The sequence below is a fragment of the Eutrigla gurnardus genome (assembly GCF_963514095.1).
Source record: "Eutrigla gurnardus genome assembly, chromosome: 8".
Classification (NCBI taxonomy): Eukaryota; Metazoa; Chordata; class Actinopteri; order Perciformes; family Triglidae; genus Eutrigla; species Eutrigla gurnardus.
This window is the reverse complement of record NC_139922.1, coordinates 16,650,797-16,673,991: the sequence shown is the minus strand read 5'-3', so window position 1 is coordinate 16,673,991 and position 23,195 is coordinate 16,650,797. Positions and strand designations below refer to the sequence as shown.

The 23,195-nt window shown below is 41.1% G+C and overlaps 3 protein-coding genes across 4 annotated transcripts in view; 1 reads left to right on the top strand and 2 right to left on the bottom strand.

Annotated features, from left to right (window-relative positions):
* The window catches only part of tp73 (tumor protein p73), a gene marked incomplete at its 3' end in the record, with an annotated part of 24,561 nt that extends 16,288 nt beyond the window's left edge, over nucleotides 1-8,273 (bottom strand). For both annotated transcript variants that reach the window (XM_084015789.1, XM_084015791.1), the window contains exons 1-3: nucleotides 8,227-8,273; nucleotides 3,110-3,205; nucleotides 2,259-2,409 (exon numbers count right to left, since the gene is read on the bottom strand). In XM_084015789.1, coding sequence (XP_083871915.1) covers nucleotides 2,259-2,409; nucleotides 3,110-3,205; nucleotides 8,227-8,258 — 279 coding nt within the window. In that variant the 5' untranslated portion in view covers nucleotides 8,259-8,273. The remainder of the gene's footprint in view (nucleotides 1-2,258; nucleotides 2,410-3,109; nucleotides 3,206-8,226) is intronic.
* On the top strand, nucleotides 6,123-20,425 carry wrap73 (WD repeat containing, antisense to TP73). Its single transcript, XM_084015792.1, has 13 exons — nucleotides 6,123-6,249; nucleotides 6,887-6,974; nucleotides 7,113-7,265; nucleotides 8,377-8,493; nucleotides 14,200-14,272; nucleotides 14,969-15,072; nucleotides 15,434-15,520; nucleotides 16,354-16,488; nucleotides 16,573-16,650; nucleotides 16,727-16,829; nucleotides 16,937-17,062; nucleotides 17,713-17,904; nucleotides 18,388-20,425. Exons 2-13 carry the CDS (start codon nucleotides 6,906-6,908, stop codon nucleotides 18,498-18,500), a joined length of 1,350 nt encoding a protein of 449 aa, XP_083871918.1. The 5' UTR covers nucleotides 6,123-6,249; nucleotides 6,887-6,905; the 3' UTR covers nucleotides 18,501-20,425.
* tprg1l (tumor protein p63 regulated 1-like) lies at nucleotides 20,005-23,195 on the bottom strand. The gene is made up of 6 exons (XM_084015793.1): nucleotides 22,852-23,195; nucleotides 22,563-22,654; nucleotides 22,155-22,205; nucleotides 21,924-22,049; nucleotides 21,332-21,485; nucleotides 20,005-20,847 (listed from the first exon to the last, which is right to left on the bottom strand). Exons 1-6 carry the CDS (start codon nucleotides 23,071-23,073, stop codon nucleotides 20,653-20,655), a joined length of 840 nt encoding a protein of 279 aa, XP_083871919.1. The 5' UTR covers nucleotides 23,074-23,195; the 3' UTR covers nucleotides 20,005-20,652.

Here is a 23,195-nt window from a genome sequence, read left to right as displayed (position 1 = left end):
GTGTGTGTGTGTGTGTGTGTGAGAGTGTGTGTGTGTGTGTGAGTGTGTGTGTGTGTTGAAGCTTCCCATCCCAACAGCATCTGATGTCCCCTATGGGCAGCCTTCCTGGTAGCTGCCACTCAAAGCCGAGCTTTAAAGGCTGAAAACATTTGGAGACGTAGATAAGCCCGCCACAACAACCCTCACTTGTCAAGATGAGTGAAACATTATGTGCTGGGTTTAAGGAGAATATCACCCTGCTGAATGCCTCTGTTTACAGCTACTTATTAAATAGTTAACAACACAGGACCCACATGTTGCTATATGGCCCTGTTGACATAAAGGAAACAACATGACCAAAAATTAGGCTACATGAATGATGACATGGCATCAAAACTGCAGCATGTCCCAACGAGCTATGTTAGATCAAGGCGAGGAGGAGAGGAGGTGAAATGTGGCGTTATGTTTAAGAAGGTTGCCCCCTGTTGGGAATATTTGGCAAAGTGCAGGAACGGGATGTGCCATTCATTCTTGAGAGGTCCACATTCATGCAAACATGTGGAATTTGTATCATTAAAAAAAATATCTTCATAGTTTCCTCTTTATAGACTTAATGGCAGAGGATTTGAAGGAAAACACCGGTGAGCCATTACAGCATGTAGTTGGATCAACACGTGTCAGTGATTCAGGGACATGAGTCACCATCCATCTTTCCAAAAGAATCCAACTTGTTGATGTAATGATGATCAATCGAGCTCCATTATACCAGGATACATATCTATTGTACTAGAATAAGCACACTAGTTCAAAGGCAAGGAGCCACGGCCACTTATGCATTCATGAAAAGAAATACAAGCTGAAGCAGGCTTGATCTTGAAATATCAACCCGCTCTCAGAGAGGACGACGAGTCACAAGCACAAACAAATCCCCCGTTTCCCTGGTCCATGTTTGATGAGCAACAATTTGGAAATAATACCAGAGTTTCTTCACTCCTTAACACAAACCATCTCTTCGCTATCTCACTATCTTCAAACATTGAGAAAAAGTCCTGCATATGCAAAAACATAAACATAAACCTCCACTTACCACGCCACACAGCATCTTATGGTCCTGGAAAGACAAGATGGGGTGTTCCTACAATGTCTCTGTGACCCGGCTGTCATAGGACTTACAGTCTGCTGTGGTCAAGAGTGACTGTAAGAGTGGAGTCCATGTGGCCAGCTGTCCCTCTGTGCAGCAGGACATGATGGAGGATGCAGGGGATGCCCTGCCTCTCTTCCCCTCAACTTGTTTCCCTTGCCTGTCTGGGCCACCTCAACTTGCCTTGCATAGGCACCTAACAACAAATCCTAGCTCCGCCCCCTTATTTCTGCCATGACTATTCATTAACCACCCCAGGCAGGCCCAGGCAGGCCCAGACAGGCCCTGGCAGGCCCACTTAAAGATTAGATCTACCAATATTCTAGATCTGAAGGGGAAGGAAACATGGGAGTGTTTGGAAACAACTTCCCTTTTCATGTTTGGAGACTGATCAAGCGAACAAATGAACTGCCCATATCTGTGTGATACCGCCAAAAGCTTCATTCATAAAAAGATGGCATACTCTGTGGATATGACGTTTCCTTCCAGGAACAGAAATATGCAGGTACATACACCTGCAAACATACATGCATGCTGATTATGTTAACTGCACAGACACAGCCCAGTCTACAGATGGCTCTACGGGGGAGCAGCAAAGGGGTTTAATTAGCCATCCCTAAACACACACACACACACACACACACACACACACACGCACACACACTCCCCACAGCCCCTCCAGCCTGCTCAGCAGGGAGACAGAGAGAGAGGGAAAAGGCTGCAGAGAAGAGGGAAACTACAGCGGAGGGAAACTCCTCAACACTGGAGGGAAAAAAATGTAAAAGGACACAACATACAAAATGGGAAAAGAAAAGATCTTTAGAAGTGTGGCTGTGTGTGTTTATGTGCGTCTCATTGTGGCCACATACCTCTCAAAATGCATGTCCCCATAACTTCACTTATTTTAGGTGAAAACTTGGTTTGGGTTCGGGTAAAGTTAAGGGTTAGGATTAGGCAAGTAGCAGTCATGGCTAGGGTAAGCCTCCAGGAAATTAACGTCAGTCAGTGTAATGTCCTCTAAAGTGAAGAAAGAAACATCTGACAGAGAGGAGGAAAACACACTCCAGGTAACAGCAAAAGTAAAACAGATTTACCACAACGATACGAAGTGAACAGCAATGTGAACCCATGTTCCTACCATCACGTTGTCGTTCATGTCCCTCATTTGGTAGACGTCCATGGAGACCTCCGTAGCGCTGCGGTGGCTCCCCGGGGTGCTGACAGAAGGCACTGGGCGCTCCCCTGGCTGGCTGCCTGGTGGAAGCTCAAAGTAGGTGCTGTCTGGCTCCCTATGAAAACATGACGCCATCGATACAAGTTGAGGAAACGAGGGATGAGCTTTCAAAAAATTAACATAGCGCAAGCATGTCACATGACTAGCTGAGCAAAGAAAATTACTTTTTTATTGTTTGAAAAAAATGAAAGAATATTTCTGAACTGCTTGTTTTATTACAGGGAGACAATGTGGTATTTCCCAAGTAGACTAGAAGTAAAAAAGAAGACTTGAGATAAAAGATTTTTGCCCAACATTAGACTGGATATCATAAAAATATTTTTAATATTAAAACTGCTGTGATATTATTTATTGTATTCTCATAAAATGCAATGGGAAAACTTCCAGAAGGTTCAGTGCAACACTAAGCAAGAATCGGAAATATGAATCACATTTTCTCATGTGCAGCAAAACGCACCGAAAGCAAGAGATGAATATAAAATGCAGATATGCGTTTGCTCTGAGCTTTTGATTATGTCTGCATACCAAAACCTTGAATAAATATGTTAATTATTCAGCCCAAAAAGGGGTTTACTTGCCCTTACATGCTATACAGACAGTCATGAATTGATGCTCAGTTTGGAATAATCATATCATAATTTACTCATTCACTTAAAAGTAGGTGATGATTATTGTATTTCAAACGTTTAATACATTTTTGTAATTTCGAACATATGAGAGTAAAACAATCGCCAGCAGGTGTTGTTGACACTCACAGGGAGCTCCACAGGTGCTCGAAGGTGCCTCCTTCTTCAGTAATAGTGGACTGGGACATCTTAGAGGATGGGTAGTCTGGTGAGGGACAGATCACTCTGCACACACAGAATGAAATACACTGTTCACATAAGACAGACTAGACAAGCTACGAGATGATCATCTTATAGGTGTTCAAAAAGGAGAGGAAGTAATTCAAAAAAACACACGCACACACGTTCATTCATTGGTGTGAGCACACCAATGTAGTCCCTGTGAGGCGGCGTCAGGGGACCTGGGCGTGCCCAAACCTGCCTGCCTCATCACCGTCTCACTCACTCCGCGAAGTGTGAGCATCACCTCGGCCTCTATCTCTAAATAGCACAGCCAGCCACTGCTAACGTAACGTGTCCAGCCATCGTGGAGCTACCGGAGCAAACAGCAAGGGGAACTGCGGCGGACAGCATCGAGAACTATTTACGCAATAACTCAAAAACTGACAGAAAACTCGGTGTCTTATTTTGATGGAACACATGATAAATTATTTATCGTGAGGGTTTAGACTTGTAAAGTGGGACATCCGGGCCTCTTTGCGATGGTTTGCGTCGCGATACTAAAAGTTGTCATATAAATCCGCGTTTGTCAGCACAAAGAAAATCAAAAAGGACTGCAGACCTACCGCGTAAAGCTGATAAAGGGAGTTTTTCCATCTCTCCAGTTTGACGTGTCAACGATCACACAAAATCCTCTATTAGTTCTGCCAAAGTTGACTACATCCACAGCGGCGTCCTGGGCTATCTCCTAAGTAACAGCGCAGTTGGACTGCGCAAGAACCAAGTTTGGCAAGTGTGCATGGCTGTAAAGATGCACCCGCAGAAAATAAAAAATACAAATAAAAAAGTAACCCTGACAGTTTAAATAATTCACAATTAACTGTATCTCTACATTCACGTTTCTAGTATGTAGGTCGATCTACTGAATCGATTGAAGACTTCAGTAAACATCTAATCAGTTTTACTGTGTCATGTTTATTGGACAAAGGCTGTTTTGTTCTACGTGGCTCTTAGCGACACATCCAGGTTCGTCTAAGCTTGGATTCATGCCACATAGTCACATTATTGTGACATATAAAAAAAAACAAGCTGGAGCATAGAGGTGATAAAGAAGCCTGCATCATAGAGGACTGTGTGGCTGCAGGTTCCCGCTGTTCCCGAGGTGGCTGCCGCCAACAGAAATATGATTCATTAGTCTGCTCTCTAATAAAGACCTTATAGGCTACATACACGTCTTTCAGAACGTTTGGGTTGTCTTTTCTTAATAGAGGTTGATCAGAAATCGCGTGAGGCAGTTATTGATAAGCGTTAAGATATTACAATATTTCCATGTATCGACAAGAAATGTGTATCTCTCATATCAATATGTATATTATGTATTTATTAACACGTGCCACTTGTTATTTGAACAAAGAACATGTCTGTGTCATTTCTGTAAAGCACGGCCTCTGCTGGTTCTTTACCTTCATGCCAGACCCTCCAATCAAGTTTGACATTGTGCTTCACTGATATTCACCTGTCTTCTACTTTGTGTCTCCCTTCCTGGGTTACAGCACCCATGACAACACACACACACACACACACGCACACACACACTGCCTTCCCAAGGGCCATTTTACTCACACATAAAATTACACAGTCCCTACTGAGAAGAAATTAATTGTTTTAGATTCGAGCCCCAAGTGAAATATTTCATTTGGACGATCATTATTTTGTTGGATAATTGAATGATCGATATATATATATATATATATATATATATATATATATATATATCGATATAAAGAAAATCGAGTTAGGGATAGTAATATTACACTTAGGCCTATTTCATCGTGCATGTCTACTATAGGGATCCTTTGTAAGGCCGATATATTTTTGGTCAGACAATAGATTTGTATTAACCCATTAGACCAATTATATACGGGACTACACTTGAATACATAATACAGAACAAACTATTAGCCCAAATCGACGACAAGCTGAAATCGCATCAACAAAATAACCAGAAAGATTTAAAACTAAGACTCTTTAAATAGCTGGAATCTTACAGCCAAAATGCAAATTCTTAACCTAAGCTGGCACTTCCCTGTCAACAACTCCGTTTTATTCGTAATTTTGATAAACAATAAATAGTCTACTGACAAACTAGGCCTGAAATAATAATTAAAAAAAATATATATGACATCAGTTCATTCTAAATCAATACCCCTACTGCTGGCGATTCAAATAAATCAACGTACCTGAAGGTTATTACTCCAATCCAAATACCCAAGATTTATGTCGCGCCGAGCACCTGCCTGTTTATTATCAAACATGCCAAGAGAGTGACCCTCCATAAACAACCAGCAACTACAAAAAAGTGAAAAATCGACCGACTTTACGGTATGATAACAGCGGATGAAGATGATTGACTTTTCTGAGAAACAGCACTATCTGCGGAGACACAAGAGGAAAAGTGATTTGCATGCTGTAGAGGCAAGTGTGAGCTTTGCTGAGAGAGACCAAGGAGGAGGCGAAACGGTTTTTCTTTTTTTTTTTCTTTTTTTTTTTTTTTGCGCTGGAAGAAGAAGGGAGGCGGTAGCGCGGTTTGGGCGCACATGTAAGCGGGAAACCCTTTCCAGCTGCGGGACATGAAAAGTAATTAGGCCTAAGTATAAAAATATTATAAATATTATAAATATATATATATATATATATATATATGTGTGTGTGTGTGTGTGTGTGTGTGTGTGTGTATGTATGTATGTATGTATGTATGTATGTATGTATACATATATGTATACGTATAGCCTGTAATAGAAAAATATATGTAGTCGCTTTTATAACTTTATTATATACGGATATTATATTACTACATACACACAGAGGTTGACACGTCAACGCAGCAAGAACTGAGGAAACACAATAATGAACTGCATTTCCCAGAAGGCAAAGCGCGACAGACGCAGCTGATTGGACAGCTTCGGTTCGTTGTCATCGGCTCATCCAAACGAACGAGCAACAGTTAGAACAACAGCCTGACAACCATGCGAAGTAAAAAGGTTATCAGCTGCTCCTAGCACTTTGCGTCTCTCGTTAAAGTCACGAAAGCAACACAATTACCGTCAGAGGTAAGTTGTACCAATGAGGGCGAAGATAGTGGCGGTCAGCTTCCTGCTAAAGTGCGACTAGCGTCATTTGCTAACGGCTGTGTTGAGTCCAGTGACAACTAATAGCTAACTTTACCTTAGCATGTAAGCTACTGGTTTTACTGCCTTAGACGCTACCTAAACACGTTCACAGCTAGACCATGTAATAGCAATGAAGTCGTGATTTAGACGGCGTTAATGTGTGGCCTTACTTCGCTACTATTAATTGCGAGTCAACTAGCTCAGGCTAGGCTAACTTAGCTACCCGTAGCTGAGTTCTTTCTGCCGAGTCTTTGTTTTGAAACGGACTCAATCCAGTTTTACACAGTGCTTTCCCCATGCAGTGCATTATTATTAATTCCCATTGTTGCATAAGAGAATACCGTAACTATTTATTTTGCAGTGTGTGCAACGTGTGTTGAGTGTTTACTGTGTAACGCGTGTTTATTTATTGGACTCATGGCGCCATCGCGTGTTGACGATTGAAAAGTGCACTAGTTGATCCAAATAGGCAGTCAGTCAAAAGCGTCCATCTCTGGTGCATTTAATGTTCAAACAAACTCAGTTGGGCGTTTAAAAAGTTGTGGTAATTGTATTGTTTTGTTTTTTTCTTGCGCAGGAACTGTTGTGATTGTAAGATGAATTTCTCTGAGGTTTTCAAGCAATCCAACCAACTCTGTAAAGTTTCCCCAGATGGGAAATATTTGGTAAGTGTTAAGTTTGGGTCGCGTCATGCAGTATAAATAATACACTTGTTTTAATTCCCAGGGTTAGATTGCTAGTTGCACATAGATAAAAGTGAAGTGTGTTCGATGCCTTGTTCTCTCTTTGGATGTACCCGTCAGGCTACCTGTGTGCAGTATAGGCTGGTGGTCCGAGACATGAACACACTGCAGATCCTGCAACTCTACACCTGCCTGGACCAGATATCCCACATGGACTGGTCTTCAGACTCTCTCTTTATCCTCTGTGCTATGTACAAGAGGGGACTGGTACAGGTAGGCTGACAGGAGGGGACAGTAGTGTGAATATGTGACACCTCATGCTGTGTAAATACTGGTTTAGAGATGATGAAGAGGAAGTATGTAAAAGCTATGTTATTGATTTATGAGTGGTATCATTGAGACATTTTAATATAAACAAGATTGGAATGTACATTTGTTTAGGCTGGGAAATAAATTATTTTTTAACTGGAGTTTTGACTTATAGGTAATACAAGATGAAGTCTCTCTGGATTTTATTTGTACAGCCTTTACATTGAACTCCTAAAAGCCTATTGTTTATAGTGCCAATAAACGACCACATCCTGTGTTAATAAACTTTTGAAATAATTTCAACAATAAATATTTCCTCTTGAAAATAAACAGTGTCTTCACTGGCAGTGTTTAAGTAATTTTGTAAATTTAATTTAAATATTGTACATTTGCTTAATGTATACCCTGATTTACATCACAGTTTTTTTGTTAAACTGTTTAAGATAAGATTGTTTTATTGTTAAAAGCAGCATAATATTTGCGAAACAGTAATTTACAGCAGTCGAATAATTTGGATATCAATTTGTGTACTAGTTAGTCATGTTGTAAAGAAATGTTACATTAAACGTGTAGACCACACACAAGATATAAAGGGATGCACACCAGAAATCTGAGACCCATACGCTGTTGTTTCAAATTAAATTCACCATTGAACACAACAACAACAAAGATTTATGAACCATCAATAATAGTGACACGTATCGTTCTTTTACCCTTTTGTTCAATATAAAGACAAAACAAAAAAAATGTTTTAAGGATTCATTAACATAAATGTAAACTAGGGATACTACTTTTGAAATAACGCATCCTAATCAACAGACATAGCTGGTAATAATTACTGTCTTTTTAAAGAGCTGCAGTGGTAACAAAAAGTTCTGCATGCTAGCGTAACAGTTTTATGTGCAACACAGGGCAAGTAGCTTACCTTTGAAGGGGTATCCAGTGCCAGTCCTTCATGGTTTCTGATGCTCAAGCGTTTCTTACTGTTTGAAATCAAATTTAGGGATATACGTGTGGGATGTCATCAATGACGGCTGATTGCTGTCCTTCTGTGACTCTCTGCCTTTCTCTTCAGGTGTGGTCTCTGGAACAGCCAGACTGGCACTGTAAGATTGATGAGGGCTCAATAGGACTAGTCTCCTCGCGCTGGAGTCCAGACGGACGTCACATTCTCAACACCACGGAGTTCAGTGTAAGTGTGAAGTTGGTGTGCGTATGCATTCATGTGCACGAAAGTGTGTTTATGTATATGCTTGTCTGGTTTCAACTGTTGCTGGCTCGCAAGGAAGGGGGACCTGAAAATAGCCGGACACCAGAGCCTGTCTTGACCACCCCTACACCCCCCCACCTGCTGCATGTATTCAGCCTGATTTCATAGCTCCCCTCCTGTTAGCATCCTGTCATACATGGGTCTCAAGTACCTCTGGAACATGGTTGCAATGTGTATATGCCCTTCCAATCTAGTTCTGGTATTTTCTTTGGCAACAACTCCTATTAATGATGCTCCTAGGTTACATCCTCACTTGTTTGCACACACAAGCACTTTAGCACCATTTTAGAAATAAACTCTGTCCATAATAACACTCCTGGAAATGCATGTCTTGTTTGGTAATTCTGAATTAAACGGCACAACAGCTGTTGGCAGCGAACATGTGTTTTCAACAAAAACTTATTGGTGTGGATGTAGAATTAGATAAACGACAGTGAAGAAAACATATGACCCCCTCCCATGTTGTAATGGGTAATAGCAGCTACCCCTGAGCCATGTGGAATATGATGGGGGCACCATGGGCTGCGTCTGTCATGCTGAACCTGACTCCAGGAATTGTTTGACAGGTGTTGCAGCCCAAGACACAACTGTGTCTGGTGTGCAGAAGGGTGCAGGGAGTGCAAATGTCTGTGGCATGTCTGCTTTGTGTCTGTCTGCATCTTATGAATAAGAATGGAGGCTCTTTCCTCTTATGTTTGTTCAAATTATTTTTTTAAAGTATCTGTGTCAAATGAGTCCTCATAACCACTTTGAACTGCTAACTGTGTTTTCCTCTAATCAATCAACATAAAAAAGAATTGGCAAATATTTGAATAATTGATCAGTTGGGGTTTTTTTTCTGGAAAATGTCAGGCATCATTTGGTCAAAGCAAGCAGTTTGATGATGTTGGGCTTTAGGAAGTGGTTTTCTGACATTCTGTAGAGTAGGGGTGAGTATTGGCAAGAACCTCACGATATGATACGTATCATGATATTGCGATATAAATAAAGATGAAAACACAAGTACCTGTATATGTACGTCAGATGATATTGATCAGAGGACAAATTGAGTCAAAACGATTTCATTCAAAACAGCCTCTCTATTTTATTAATTCCAATGAAATTCACTGGAATAAATATTGAAAATAAAATGAAAAAGGATAAAGTACTGCATTCACAACGCGTCTAAACATTACTTTTTTTTTAAAAATCGATCTTTGGAGTTGAAAAATCGATATTGTATTGGGCGGCAAAGTATCGCAATATATTGCCGTATCGATATTAGAGCCAACTATTGATAGAGTAATCAATAATGAAAATAATTGTTAGTTGCAGCCCTATGCCAGTATTCCCCAAAGCATCTCTTTTTAGATGTTTTGTGGAGCTTGTTTTTCCAATCAGGCAGCCATTTGTTTTTTGCTATAGGTAATCATCTACTGGTTTTATCATTGGAAAATAATATACAAAGGTTAGATAATGACACTGCTTCATTTAACCTTTAAATCACACTTAAGCAAACCACTTGATCAGAAATTCAATATTTCTGATCAAGTGCTCTGAGAAAACTGATGTCAAGCCCTGACACACAGTTTAAAGGCATATTATTCATAATTGTCATGGTCAGATTTTTTAAATGTCAATGTTGGGTATTTTTTTTATAGTTCAACACATCCCATCATGCATCACAACATCCTCTCACCTGTGCTGTTGTGCGTTCAAAAACCTGCCTTAATGTGAGCAGGAAGTTAAGAACTGCTAACCGATACTGAGCATCCTTTACTAGTTGAGGTTTAAAAACTAATTTAATAGAGGCAAATTAGGCACTGGCTACCACATTACTAAGGGGCCCACTGAACTTACCTTCACCCCAACCCAACATTTCATTAAGGCTGTGCCAGACGGGTGTTCGTGTCAGGTTTGAATTTCAGCCCCACTCATAAACAGCCTGCTATATTAACTTGTTTAGGGACAGCTGCCGATGGTGTGGATCGTGCCACTTTGTGTGTGTGTGTGTGTGTGTGTGTGGCTGGCTGGCTGTCTGTCTGTAACTATTACAGTGTGATTTCTTTTTAACCCAAACGGAATATTTTCAAATCTTTGTGACTGGCGGGTACACAATCATTTATTAGCTTACAGCTGACATTGTGACAGTCGGAGAATGACGAAGCATGTAGTGTCTCTAGTGCTATCAGAATAACCTCTTTTCCAGGTAGCTAGAAATGCTATTGAGGTTTTCCTTAAACATTTCACGGTAGAACTACAATACATTTTTAGGCAGACGTGTTAAAAAAAACAGTTGTTGTAAAATATGAGATGGCGCCATGTCAAATATTTATCAGAGAGTCTTATTGCTGAACCTAGCTTATGTATTGCGAGACTTCATGCAAGTTGTCTCCTATTTGAATTCCCAATCGTTTATCTTAGGACCTCACAAAATGCCACTCGAAGATCCATGTTAATCCACCTTTACCAGCTGAGGGGTGATAAAGTGTGTGTGGAAAAACTCTTGCCAAGGACATCATTGAGCCTGACTTCTCTAATGGTTTTACATTGTTGGGATTGGATTAGCAATAGGATTCTTGGCCAGTACTGCTGGAGACTTGCTAGCATGTAGCATTGTTGGCAACGACGCTACAGGACTAAACTGCAAACGTAGGCAGCTGCTGTACTGCAACACAGGACAATAGCTCACCCATACCTACATGTGGGCCAGGAGAGTGTCCAGTTCCTTGGTAGAATCATGAGGCTGTAACAGGAGAAATAGGCTATATTGGTTTGAGATGGCTTCCTCGGTGGAATGCCTGCAGTCTAATCCTCTGCTGACAGATAGGCCTATATGACATCAAATACACTCGCCCATTCTCTCCCACTCAGATAGGCGTGCACAAAGAATAGCTGATAGGTTTATGCCTGCCTGCCTGCGCTCACGAGGCCGATAAACAAAATGTCTGCAGACACATCTGCCTTGCAGAGCCGTTGCACAACACTCCGCTCGCCACCGGCCAAGCGAGCCGTCTGCTGGTAAACATTTGAAGGAACCTTAGGAAACATTAGGAAGCCTTGTACATTTAGAGATCAAAACAATACTTTAATGTACTTGTCCGTTCTAATGTCTGTAATTACAGCCAGTACTGGTCACCATTTGCAGTTATGCTAACCCTGATGCAGATTTAAATTTGTCCATCTCTGATCAATAAAGAAAAGCTGTTGTATTTAAGTTTTGCCTTTTGACGCCACCCCCATCTTCAAGCTACTGCTCACCTTTGGTGAGGATACTTCATCTAAAGTGTAGCTTTACCAGCTAAGGATCTTATTGCATACCGCCCCACATGGAAAAGCATTTCCCACCTATTTTCTTCATGCTACCCTTCCTCCACCCAGTTTAAAGTTACACAGCCTTTCGGGTCTTGATCTCCCCACATCCCCTATGTGGTGGGTTCAAGGCATCTAAGAAGTGTAAGTGTGTTTGTGTTTGAGCAATGTTGATATCGGTTGTCATGGCACCATGTCTGAGGGGATGTCCAGGAAGCGTGCAGTGAGGTGTTATTAGAGGGTCTACACAGCTGGATGTCTTGACAAAACAGGAGGGTCGGCACTTCAGCCCAGTGAGGTGACAGACTTGGCCCGGTTCAAATGTCTGTCTGGGCACTGTGATGAAAGCCTTGTCACTTCAGTAGTTTTAGCACTGCACATTCGCAAAACACAGCATTAAGAGTAGGCTTACATTTTTTATTTGAAGAATCATTTATTATTGTTGTTATTTGTGTGTGTGTGTGTGTGTGTGTGTGTGTGTGTGTGTGTGTGTGTGTGTGTGTGTGTGTGTGTGTGTGTGTGTGTGTGTGTGTGTGTGTGTGTGTGTATATATATATATATATATACAGGGTTCTCCAGAATGTTGCTGTATTTTTCCTCTGTTACAAGCTCAACTTGTATTTGTTATTTGTTTTGTGGCAACTTTACTTGTTTTCCTATGAGAAAAGGAATGCATCTCCATGAGTCTCGATGACTAGTGTACAGTTTTAAACATTTTCACATCTTAAATACTTAAAAAACCTGATCAGACAGGTCTTTATGCTCCCACATCATATTGGCTTACGATTAAGCTATAAAAGAAGGTGTAAGTGCCATGCATTTAACACCTTTAATGTTCTAGAGGGGCGCTTGCATGATATTTAGATTGTTAATAATGACTACTGTCATAGATGTTGAGTATAAGAGAGGATCAAACAAGACACGTCTTTAATTTTGCAGCATCAGGAAAGCAGTGCTCAGATATTAACCTATTGTAGGTCAAACTACAGAACTGCTCAAACACAGTGGCTTATGAAGATGTATACTCTGCATTTACATACACCTTTTATATTCAATGCATTGTGGACTGTCCTTTCCTGTTATTGTTGACAGTGGCCTTTCAGCTTTCTCAGTGAACACTTAAACACCCAAGCAACTGTACTGTGTTACAGACCATAGTTTCTCTAACAGTGTCCTAAATACTGTGATGTGCTTCTTGAAGGCCAAGATAGCACATATCATACTGGTACGTGAGTCGAAACATGCTGCATCGATTCGTAAGCCGAGTCCCACCAATCTTGTTGATTTGAGACTGCTGGGTCTCGCATGTGGTCTCTTTGTTATGCCGACTTGTGGCCAGATAGTTGTTCTTTGGCACTGCTTCTCATTTGTTGAAATATACACATCCTGCTGGCTATGCAATGCGCTTGTTAATTTGTCACACTTGTCTAAAATTACATCAGTGGTCCTATATGTATCAATGTTTTGGATCGGGGTTATTTATTATGTGTCAAGTCCTAATTTAATCGGGAGAATCTTTCAATCCCTGTCAGTGACTGCAACCCTTAAACATAAGTGTTCATTCCCTGTGGAAATACACACTCAGGACCTTACAGGGCTGTCCATCTAGTGGTGGATGGATTCCATGTCAGTGTCTCATATCCCTCATTGAGATTTGTTGTAGACCTCTTCAGACACATAAGGCACTCTGTCCACAGCCGTTAAAGGGCATGACAGACCTCGCTAGCCTGGACTGTAGTCTGGATCGGCCCAGTTGATGGACAAGTCTTGGGGTTTAGAGGAGCACTTAGAGGCATCATTAGGCCTGTGGCCTGGTTGATTGAGCTCTTATTAGGTCGCTGTTGACACCCAGTCACCATACACAACACTTATTAAAACCCAGCCGCAGTTGAGATCGGCTTACCGAAGGCTGGTGGTTGAATTGATATGTCACATCGACGTCTAGTAGAGACGGTATCTGGTCCAAATCCTTATGTAGTTTTCCTCGTAGTGGCTTGTAAAACCCTCTTTTTATTCAAAACCCCATCCCTAGTCCAAGATTCTTTTACATGTTGTGTTTTGAGTAGAACCTGACAGATTTATCAGAATTATCAGAACCGATATTGTTGTCCAATTTCAGCTATCGCTGTGATTTTCGCTATCACAGTATAAGTCTGCTGTCCACTAGAGAGTAATGAAAACTGCGCTTATACTGCCGCAGGCAGTACATAACTTGGTCAAACGTATTAGCAACAGCAGTTACCCTTACACCCTTAGTGCTGCCTGGCAGTACAGTGTGTTTGTCATACTTTCTCTTGCGAGATAATCCACTGTGATTTTCCCCTCTTTACTTGACAGCTGAGAGTCACCGTCTGGTCCCTGTGCACCAAAGCTGTATCTTACATCAAGTATCCCAAAGCATGTCAGAAAGGTCAGTATGAGAACGATGTTTTATTTCTTTTCTTGTGGCTTATAAGTGTATATGTATTAGCAGTAGTCTGAGTGTCTCAGCGTGCCCTCATGAACCACATGCCGTTCTTTACTTTATGGATATGAGGCCAAACTACGGTCCTCTTTGCTGACAGCTGTGCCCCTGTTCAGTAAATGGGGCATGCTCTTCATAACAGTTCTGTCAGCAGCTTGGGGAAAAATGATTGTCCGTGACTCTCCCCATTTTCCGCATGCAATACTATGTCCCTCTGCGACCCGTGTATCCCCTAACCCGTCACATAAATAATATGATATGCCATGATAGTTACATACCAGCTACGTGATGGTGCCAACGTTTCAGATATCACATTGGATGAAATAAACAGGGAGCCACTAGGTTACATATTAAGTTATTGGCATAGTTTATTGTTCTTTTCAGCCAATATATACAGATGGTTTGATCAAATTTGAAAATCTTTATTTTGTCATATTTAACTTTCTAGATTACTTGATACATCCTTTTCAAGGGCAATATGGTACCTAACTAATGCATGTCTTTCTCTGCTTTTGGGTTTTTTTTTGCATTCTATATTTCTGAGTTGTTATGGTGTCATTATCACTGTAAGATCTCTATCATACTTGTAATTATAAGCCATAACTGGTTTAATTATAGTTTTCTTCCATCTTTAACCCACAGGTATAGATTTCAGCAGAGATGGCTGTTATATGGCCTTGGCTGAACGCCGTGACTGCAAAGACTATGTCAGTGTATTTGTGTGTGACGACTGGCATTTGCTCAGGGTAAGTAAATATTTTACTTGCGTTTTATGACCATGATTATACATTTGACATTTGAGTAAGCTAAGTAAGCAACAGTAGAAGAAATCTAAATGTAGGTGACCTAAAAGATGTACGGCATCCGCCATACTATCATTTAGTAAAACATCTCAAACATGATTTGCGTTACACTGTGCTGAGCTTTACTGCCACATAGACTCCAGATCTTTATTCCTTGAAAGCATCATGTGTCTTTTATTCAAGTTTGGCAAAATCATTTTAATATTGCTTTTCTTTAGTAAGAATGTATACAGAGAAAGGGACATGTTTGTTTTCTGTAAATGTGTATCGTAAATTGATTTGTTTTCATTTGACTCTGTCACAGCATTTTGAGACTGAGACACAGGACCTGGCGGGGTTGGAGTGGTCTCCCAACGGCTGTGTGCTGGCAGTGTGGGATAGCTGTCTGGAGGTGAGTCATTGGCCTTACAGACTTGTTGAACTCCTTCCGCTCCGCTGGAGCTAGAGTAGGTCATTTGATGACATGACAGCAATCAATAAAGAATATCCTTTCACTAGGGATGTCATTTTTGGTTAATTTTGTCTTCGATAGCCAGACGCCAAATAACTGATTCATTTTGAAGAAAAACCCTAAATAATGTGAATGTCAAGAGGAATTATGAGACATATGGACAATAAGTTATCCTCAACTATAGATCGGTCAAAGATGTTCTCCGTGGTTAGTCCGTCCAATAATTTCATTGCACCCGCATAAAATGATTGGATGGTTTACCTGCCTGTCTACCTACCTGTGTACCTGCACACACTCATGCAGTCTTCCATAATGCTGGGCAGACTACATTTCCCAATGCTAACATGCTAGCTCGACAGCTGTGAGAACTAAAATAACCATGTCTGTTGTTCACGTTCATTATGATGATGTTAGGGGTTTTCTTCCATGTGGATGAGACATGAGGACGTACGTTGATATGGTTAGTGACGTCACATGTTGCTTTGTGACATTTGAGTATTGAAGTTAACAATAAAGCACATTTACAAAGTGTACCTGTTTACAAAGCTGTCATCTGTTGAAGAAATACTACAATTTAATACTAGCAACATAAATTCCTATTGTAACAGAACTGTAAAATAAATGACGACGAAAATGATGATGATGATGATGATGATGATGATGTTACGGTTACTGTGAGGCATCCTTTTTGTCAAAGTACAATTGACCAAGCCTAGTAGGGTCAGGATTAATGGATGGTACTACCGTTTTGTGTGTGTGTATCCTCCCCACAGTACAAGGTGCTGTTGTATTCTTTGGATGGCCGATTGCTGTCAACCTACAGTGCTTATGATTGGTCACTGGGTGTCAAGTCTGTGACCTGGAGCCCCAGCAGCCAGTTCCTGGCCATTGGCAGTTATGATGAAAAAGTATGTTCGCATTAAATAGGATTTGCTTTTTTTGATCAATATCCATACAAGGTAAATGACCAGACTTAATTTCCTTCATGTAAGGTGCGCATCCTCAATCATATCACGTGGAAAAAAATCACACAGTTTGAGCACCCATCATCCATCAACGACACAAAAGCAGTGAGTATTTTCCAGCCTTTATGATGAGCCTTGCAGGCAACGCAGTGCAATTATTAACTGTCTTTTGTGTTTCAAGGTGGTTTATAAGGAAGTGGAGAAAAAGATAGCTGTTGGCAGTGATGACCTATCGCTACACAACATCACAGTTGGCACCACCCTCTTCAACACCCAGAGTAAATGTATGTCACCCTTAAAAAAGAATAGAGCAATATTTGACTGAAACTACCCAGGTCAAGTAACCAACTTTGTCACTTTACAAACTCTTTGTTGTGGTTGACTGTTCCAGATGAGATCTGCCCTCTGCCCGTCCAAATTCCTGTAGTCAAACCGGACCCAGACCGAGCCAACCCCAAGATCGGTGTCTCTACTTTAGCATTCAGCTCCGACAGTCGCTATCTAGCCACCAAAAACGGTAAGACTTTACAGCTTTTACCTTCATTGTAATCCCAAGTGGGTTCCAGTAGATCCTTCTGAAAAGGAATGTATTTATTAATCTTATTCAGATAACATAAAAATAAAGTCTTAATTGGTATAAAAATGTGTTAAAGAAATCTTTCAAAAGTCCGAGAGTTTTATGAATCTATTTTCTTTGGAATTGCAATTTAAATTCTCAAAATAACTGATAACATCAGACAATCAAAAAATGTTTCAATAATTGACCGAATGAAGCTTGCATTAACATCACCCATATCAGGATAACAGAGCCAACAACCCTCATATTTTGTTGCAACTGTTCGCAACTGAAATGCTCTGAGAAGATGCACTGGGAAGCTTGGGAAGTACTTTATGTTACAATAAACATTCGGGCAAAATTAATTCAAATTCAATTCATTCAAAAGTAATTTTATTTCTTTTCTTACATTTTTGTTATGGTAAAGTATGGTAAATTAAAGTCTAACTTGCCATAAACTGGAGGAACTGTTAACTGAATTAAATTCACCCTTTTGTTAAAAAAAATAAAAAAAAACAGCTACTTTAGTGTTTTTTCTGTGATTCTGGTGTCTCACGGTTCTATGAACTGAGAGCGGTATTGAGTGTGCACCTGTGTTTCTCTTACCGTAGACAACATGGCCAGTGTTGTCTGGGTGTGGGACATTCAGAAGATGAACCTGGTGAGTGTGCTTGAGCAGACATCAGCCGTGCGTTGCTTTCAGTGGGACCCCCGACGCCCCCGTCTAGCACTGTGTACAGGCAACACCAAACTCTACCTTTGGTCCCCGGCAGGCTGCGTTTCCGTCCAAGTCCCCACTGAAGGTAAGAAGCTGGAATACACAGCTCCATTATGGTGTTCTCAGATATAAAGGAAGGCCAGTACACTCTAATGTCTGTCTAACCGTAAACCAGCTGCACAAGGCAACTTCTGCTTGTTGGAAGAGTCACTGTTTTGACCATGACAAGCCTGAAACTAATATTTATGACTTGATCACAGTGAAACGTGTCCAAGGTTAAGCTCTTAATTTTTTAAATGGTTTCTAACGTTTTACATTTGTGGTGTTCATCTCTGTTGCTGTTCATTTTCATTTAGCCTGAAAGGTGGGTGTGTACTTAGAAACCCCAAGAAAAAAAATCAACAGAAAATGTAATTCAGAATTCAAAAAACAAACTACTTTTTATGGTTTGCAAACCAACAAAGCTGAATCTGTATTTTTATGCACAATGTTTTTTCCCCACCTTCCTTTTGTGTATGAGTAATGACGTAGTGATCACACTTGCCCCTGCCCCTCTCTACGCTGCCAGGTGGTTTCCAGGTCCAGTCTCTAAACTGGCACTGCAGTGGAGACTCTCTGATCCTGCTCGGGAAAGAGCAGCTGTGTTTGTGCTACATGGACACCGACCAGGAGGACAAGTAAAACGCAGTAATCACAGGTCTCAAGAATGACTGGATACAGGTCTGGCTGATACAGGTCTGGCTTAATTAGCCGTGCACACTTCGAGTGAGTTATGTCGTCAACAAAAAGACTGATGGGAACACTCCTTAAAATCTCAACTTCCACATGCTGAACTGTAGCTCGTAGCCAAGTTTTTTTTCAAAGGCCCTCGGTGCAGGTTACTGGGATGCTCCTTTTCTTGTCAAGTTGAAATATACGGAAAACCTGCCATTACATTCCCTCCTCAGAGACGCAGAATGGATTTTTATTTAAATAACCAAATGCAAACTGAAGCACTAATTTAAAACACTGTGAGAAGATAGGTTTACAAAGTTTTATAGATTTCACTGTATTTTGTATGTGTTTTACCTTGAAATTGTGAATAAAATTTGTTATAAATGATGCAGCTTAATGTGAGTTACTAAAAGTTGTACAACTAAATCGTTCAGTTTGTCAAAACAGTTTACTCAGCCCAGGAAATACTTATAGCATCATCTGATGATGTCCTGTTTATAAAAGTGTGAATATTACAGCCAACTTTTAAACCACTTTGATGATGCCCCTCACAGTATGACTATAATGTAATTGCACTTCTTAACAATGACCAGAGCAGAGGACCTGACAAGAACATACATTGCATTTATTATTCTCCATTGTGACTCCTGTGCTACAAATATCTAGAGCAAAAGGTTTCTTTCAAATGTTTATAATAATGAGTTCATCTTCAGATGACTTCAGAACTTGCAATGAAATATTTATTTTCTAGTAGCATCTGTGTTCAGTGCATCAGATTAACAGCAGCTAAATAAAACCTATTTAGTATTTACAAATAAATTGAAGATATTCCTTTAAAAACATGTCATGCAAACTGAACGTGCAGGGAACGTGCAAAATTAAATACCAGAAAAGGATATCTTGGGATACAATTATTCATTGGCATTGTAAAGCATGAAAATATGACCCATTACCTTTGGTAGTACAATGATGTATTATAGGTTGTGGTTTAGGGGGGGGGGGGAAATCCCCTAAATCCTGTTCACAAGATACAGTGTGTGTGTGTGCTTAATGAACTGATGTAAAGCTTCGTCCGCATGTATTTCATTGTTACCAATCTATCATTTCCACTGCAGGGTTAAATGCAGCTGAGTGCAAAAATGTGTCTAAAACGATTGCAGGACTTTTTAAGGCAACTTACAAAGAAATGTAAAGACATGGTTTCCAAGTTCACATTGCATAAAACATCTGTAACATACAAGGACATTTAGCTATAGTAGCTAATACTGCTCTCTGCGTGCTACTCCGAGCAAAGACATAAATACTAAGCACGGAAAAAGCAAAACATTTGCAAATAAGAGAGGATGGATGGTAAAACGTAATCATTTAACATCTCCACCGGACGAGTTTGATTGATGCTGAAGATTCTAGCTGTTATTTCCTATACAGAGCTGAGCTCAGAAGCCCAGATCCTGGAACGTTTTTTCTGTTAAATTACAATCATCATGTGACGTGACTCAATCCGTCAATCCAACAGCTGCTCTTCCATTCTGTGAAGCTACCCTATGGCCCTTTGATCCGACTAATAAGATCCTTCATTTCAAACCATATTAATGTAGCAAATATGGAACTCTGCTTTTTGTTGTAGAAACGAGCCCAAACAAAGCACATCCATAACCCTGAAATAACCCTGATGTTTGCATTCCTCAACCAAAATCTACACTTCTCATTATATTGGACAGTGTGTCAATGCAGTCAGTTAGTGGTGAAGGAGCATGAGACAACAAGAAACTCAATCTAGAATAAGTACATAAGAAGAAGAATTAATGCCAGTGCTTTGTCCTTTCTGTCCAACTTATGTCACATAGGTTTACACTCCTGCAGGCCCACTTAGGTATGGCAGCTCTTTGGGGGGAAAGGTACCGAAGGCGTGAAAAACAACCAAGAAACAAAGACGGGTCCATGCAGTGATGCGCATCATTTACCTACAGCAGGCTGACCACTTGTGTAAACAGCTTCTGGGCTCAACTCACACACAGACTGTGCATTACACTGTAGTGGAGCGACAGCCTCCCTCAGACGGTGCAGCGGAACATGGACACACGGGTTGAACGCGGTTGTAATTTGGAGAAACTGGATTTTAGAAGCCGATCTTTCCGCGGGTTATGGAGTAGCCCAACTTGGCCTCATTGTTGATAAAGGACATGATGCCCAAATAGGTCTCGATGAGCAGGGGTCTCTCCAGGATCAGGACACCGTTAGCCCGACCGGGTATGGGGTGCTCCTTATGGGCTTTCTTCACTGCCTGCACCAGCTGGGTCCTGAAGTTGTCCAACTTGGTAAGTAAAGAAACAAGCACATATAACCAGAACACTCCTTCTCATCTATTAATATATATATATTTATTATGTCTAGAATATAACATTCTGGAGCTGCTCAAGTGTGGAATAATCAATATGCTTGAGACTTTACAGCTAAAATTAACTTGCTCCATTTATTACATGATGCAATGCTAATGGCACTGAAGGAGAAAATGCAGTCAAACCCCCAGAACATGGCCTCGGGTACTGTTGTTGCCCTGCCAATAAGAGTTATATGAATAACTCATTCTCTGTAGGGATGACGTCATTTTCAAGGCATCAATCAGTCTTTTGTTTTCGATTGGACTGTAACTGCTAGAGCGGTTTTGTTGCCTATTTATGCATGAAAGAACTGCAGCACCAGTAGTCACCACTGTCTGTCTTGTGAAATAATCACAAGGGTCAGCTTTAAAATACAACAGATGATGAATTTTGGTCACATTTAGTCAGAGATTATACCTGGCAGAGAGAGGCCACCTTCTCATCAGCGTGGGCCATGGGGTGCTCTGTGAGGGTGGCGTAGGGCATCTCTGTAGACCAGGGGTTCCAGCGGTTTATGAACGAGGCCCGAGGACGTTTGTCCCACTGGACACGGATCCCGTAGCCTTCCCTCCTGTAAGAAGAGCAATGTGACTAAAGGATCGGCCAGTTAAATGTGCCAGTAGCACACAAAAGCACAGCTACTGAGCTGAGCCAAGAATGTTGAGAGAGAGACTTTAAAAAAAAAAAACTGAATTCTTACAGCCTTTTTTTTTTTTATCTCTTCCATTTCTTAATTTTCATCTCCATATTCTGTATTTACCACTTTCTTTACAATACATCGTTTTGTAAACCTTAAAAAAAATAAGCTTATTACTAATTTTGCCACATAAAATAACAATAATGTTACCAACAATGCAGAACTTGAACTGTCAAATCTTTTTTTTTTTTTTTTTTTTTTTTTTACAACTAAGCAACAAACAAAAAAACTTCCCTGCAATATTTTAACAGTTTCTCAAGCCACTTGTTAACACTGGCATTAATATACTTCAACTGAAACATGCTGCCGTACTTGTTGAGGGATTTGGGTGGAAACTCAAACTCGCCCACTGAGATCGTGTCCACAGCGTTGAGAGAGATCCTGATGACCTGCTGACACAACAGGTTGATGAAGTCATACTTGCACACCAGCAGCGACCTGCGAACAAAAGATGTCAAATCCTGTAACCATGCAATGTTGAATGTCATATGGGATATTTCCTCAAACATGGGGGGGGGGTCAACAAAGTACTTTTGGACTTACCTATCAGTTATCAGCACAAGTCTCTCCCTCTCATTGTTCCAGTGGTCAACTCTGCAGAAACCCACAAAAACAAAATATGCCAGCTGTTTTTTTTTCTGTTTTTTTTGTTACACTTATAAAGCACGATTTGAAAACATGTTTTAAAAAATGTAAATCAATAAATGTACAAAATGAGGAAAAACTATCAAATCTTTGGCACCCACTTAATATCCTGTACCACATAAATATATGGAGGAGCAGCTAAAGTGAAAACAAAAATCCGACCGTTAAAGATTTAGTCTTTAGCTTTAACACATCAGATGAACGTGTATTTAAACCCCACAGTGCACAAACATCAGCTCCTCTCCCAGCAGTCGCCTCGTGTTTCGGGCTGGTAATAGATGCGTTCCATGCTGCTGGGATACTCACTCAGCCAGCAGCCAGACGCTGAGCACCTCTCCATCCTCGGAAGGGAGTGCCACGGTCCTGATGTCGCTCACAGCCTGCTCGATGGTGCCTGGCTGGGGATCAGCATCACACAACCATCAGACATCACCAGTCCTCCCTGTGGGGTGCTGCTGTAGCTTTGACAATGCACATGCGCTGCTATGTGAAGTACGGTAATGGTCGTGTTTGTTTGCCTTTCGTGAACACGCAGTGAAAAGATGCAGCCTACTTGGAAAACCAGGCGGATCGGCCGCGCTGCCGACGTACTTACCCTGAACACGAAGTAGTCCTTCACCTTCGCCTGCATGGTGGGGTTGTGCACGTGAAAAGGCGTCAGCGTCTGTAACGGAGGGCAGCAGGCCACGGAGGCTCCGAGGCTTCTCCCGGCCTCCGGCGGGGTGAAGGCAACCTCGACCCCCTCCTCGGTGTCTGCAGGGTGGAGGATGGCAGCGCCCGGACTCTCCGGCTCCACCGTGTCGTTCAGCTGAAGCATCGTGCAGCAAACGCTGTTCCGGGGAGCTCCCGGGCGATGTGTGTCAGCTGTTCGGTTCAACGGCGTCCCTTCGGAGACGCGGACTCACCCATTGCGCACGAAAAATGTTTTGATTGTGAGAG

Bases quoted from the DNA above. Each gene is read 5' to 3' on its own strand.
- wrap73 (XM_084015792.1), top strand. From the start codon at position 6,906: ATGAATTTCTCTGAGGTTTTCAAGCAATCCAACCAACTCTGTAAAGTT. The intron at 6,975-7,112 runs GTAAGTGTTAAG...TGTACCCGTCAG, and splicing joins CCCCAGATGGGAAATATTTG to GCTACCTGTGTGCAGTATAG. The intron at 7,266-8,376 runs GTAGGCTGACAG...CTTTCTCTTCAG, and splicing joins ACAAGAGGGGACTGGTACAG to GTGTGGTCTCTGGAACAGCC.
- tprg1l (XM_084015793.1), bottom strand. From the start codon at position 23,073: ATGCTTCAGCTGAACGACACGGTGGAGCCGGAGAGTCCGGGCGCTGCC. The intron at 22,655-22,851 runs GTAAGTACGTCG...GCTGATCCCCAG, and splicing joins AGGACTACTTCGTGTTCAGG to CCAGGCACCATCGAGCAGGC. The intron at 20,848-21,331 runs GTATAATCTCTG...TTACTTACCAAG, and splicing joins AGGTGGCCTCTCTCTGCCAG to TTGGACAACTTCAGGACCCA.